Source organism: Rhagoletis zephyria, unplaced genomic scaffold (genome assembly GCF_001687245.7).
Source record: "Rhagoletis zephyria isolate East Lansing unplaced genomic scaffold, Rhagoletis_zephyria_1.1 Rzeph_scaffold_01329, whole genome shotgun sequence".
Lineage (NCBI taxonomy): Eukaryota > Metazoa > Arthropoda > Insecta > Diptera > Tephritidae > Rhagoletis > Rhagoletis zephyria.
Genome location: NW_016158413.1, coordinates 100,754 through 102,955, shown reverse-complemented (window position 1 = coordinate 102,955; position 2,202 = coordinate 100,754). Strand labels below are relative to the sequence as shown.

Below are 2,202 nucleotides of genomic sequence, written 5' to 3'. Positions count from 1 at the left end.
AAATTCTTTTTAAAGGCAGTTTTTATCACAAAAAGTTTTGTTCAAAAATTCATTGCAATGAGGACCTCATATTTTCTTAAAGACTAAAAAATAAAAAAAAAAATCTAATTCTTTCATATTCGATATCTCATATTAGGCTCCAGAAGAAATATAAAAATACACACATAGATTGCTATATTTCCAAGATAAGTATTTTTTAATGCAGTTTTTATCACAAATAAGTTTTGTACATAAATTCATTAAACAGAGAAATTCATATATTTTTAAAAGCTAAAAAAAAATCATTTTTCCATAGACTCTAGAAAAAATAAAAATAGAATCGACTCCATATTTTCCTAAACTCTAAAAAAGTTTAAAAGTAAAAACGACTTCATGTTTTCTTAAATTCTAAATATTAAATGTAAAACCGACTTCATATTTTCTTAAACTCTAAAAATACTAAGAATAAAAAGGACTTCAAGTTTTCTTAAGCATTAGAAAAAGGTATAATAAAAATTGTCTAATACTTATGGACAAGGCTGTTTCTAAAATTAAAACATTCTCACGGCCGCCTCAAAATTTCAATTAAATGTTGTAGTTTTTCTGCAATACATTCTTTCATTTGCGTGCCCACTATTATTGCCTCTGTCTGCTCCTTCACCGCTTGGATCTGTTCGCGTTTTAAATAATTGGCGATCTCCATTTCCCTTACCTTGATTTCCTCTAGCCTAAACAATTTTTCTAACTGAGGGTTTTCTGCTTGCGCCTTTCTTTTTCGCCCTCTCGAACGGGCTGCTGCTGTGCTGCCTCTTATTGCTGCAGCAGTTGAGGTGCTCGCCCCCATCATTGGACACGTAGTTGCATCTTCCAATGTGGTTGCGGCTGCAGTACCATCTAACTCGCATTCAGCCACAACAACTTCGAATGTCTCCTCCACAATGTCAGCGAGATTGTGAGAAGCTTCTGCCATGTCGAGTGCTTCAAAGCCCACTTCGCCCGTTTCATCACCATCGACTGCCTGCACAGTTGTAATCTTAATTATGCGCTCTTCCAGCGGTGACAGTGCTTTGGCCCGGCTCAAACCGTTTATACAACTTCTCTGCTCTGCCTGCCGTATCGCACTACATTTTGTGCGAGTATGAAGTCTGTTTGTAGGTATTAAAACAAAACATTAAAAAAATAATCACATCATGAAAAATTTATATACATACTTTAAATCGCTCCAATACTTCTTCCATTTTGCACCATCCTTTTGAGTGCCGCCAAGAGCATTAAGGCTCACCGCTAGTTCTTTCCACTTTTCTTCGCGAAATTTGGCACCATCTGCCGTCACAAATCTATAATTATAAATAATTGGTATTCGTTTGTTTATGTTAAAAAGGCTTCATACTTATCGTTTGCAATGTCTACATTGTCTTCTAGATAATTTATTAAAAACTCTTTTTGGTTTTCGCTGGCGCGCTTTCCTCCTGGTATCTTCTCCATCTTGTTTTCACATATAAATAGGCTGTGTATAATTTTTTTACATATGATAAGTTTTTGACAGTTGGTTGCACTGTTTCACAGAACGAGAATCGTCAGGGTTGTGAAAAAGTGAAAAGTTTCGTTTCGTTCCACTTTTTTTTTCATGTGAAAACACTTTGACGTTTCTTTTCATTTTTTCACTGAAAGCGAATCGGAAGTGCAATGAAAACGCGAAAAAAGTTTTCATTTCACCGTTTCACAGAACGAGAATTGACCCCCAGGTGTCATTACCAAACAACGCACAGTGGTTCGGATCACAAATCTAGCTAAACGAAATTATTTAAACAAATACTCGTTGATGGATCTTTACACCACTTCTTACCTAGGGGATTTTTGAGTCACTTATCAAAAATTCAAAATGGTGGATCCAATATGGCGGACGAAAATTAAAAAAAATCGGTAGATTTCTATGAAACTGGGTTTCTGGGTCGCTGATTACATATCTAAAGTCATTTACCAAAAATTCAAAATGGCGGATCCAATATGGCGGACGAAAATTTAAAAAAATCGGTAGATTTCTATGTAACTGGGTATTCTGGGTTGCTGATTACGAATCTAAAGTCATTTACTTAATTCACTTTATTTACTTCGGAACGAGCATTTTCATCAGATATTTCTTTCAATTTACTAATCACATAATCACGGACACCTTATTGTCTTTTAGAAGTTTCAGCAACACCAAATGTCAAACAACTCACT

The 2,202-nt window shown here is 35.0% G+C and overlaps 1 protein-coding gene across 1 annotated transcript; it reads right to left on the bottom strand.

The window, feature by feature from the left end:
- Positions 1-541: 541 nt before the first annotated feature.
- Positions 542-1,718, bottom strand: LOC108363654 (uncharacterized). Its single transcript, XM_017617080.1, has 3 exons — positions 1,370-1,718; positions 1,191-1,316; positions 542-1,124 (listed from the first exon to the last, which is right to left on the bottom strand). The coding sequence occupies exons 1-3, from the start codon at positions 1,462-1,464 to the stop codon at positions 542-544; spliced, it is 804 nt and encodes a 267-aa protein (XP_017472569.1). The 5' UTR covers positions 1,465-1,718.
- Between the last annotated feature and the right edge of the window lie 484 nt (positions 1,719-2,202).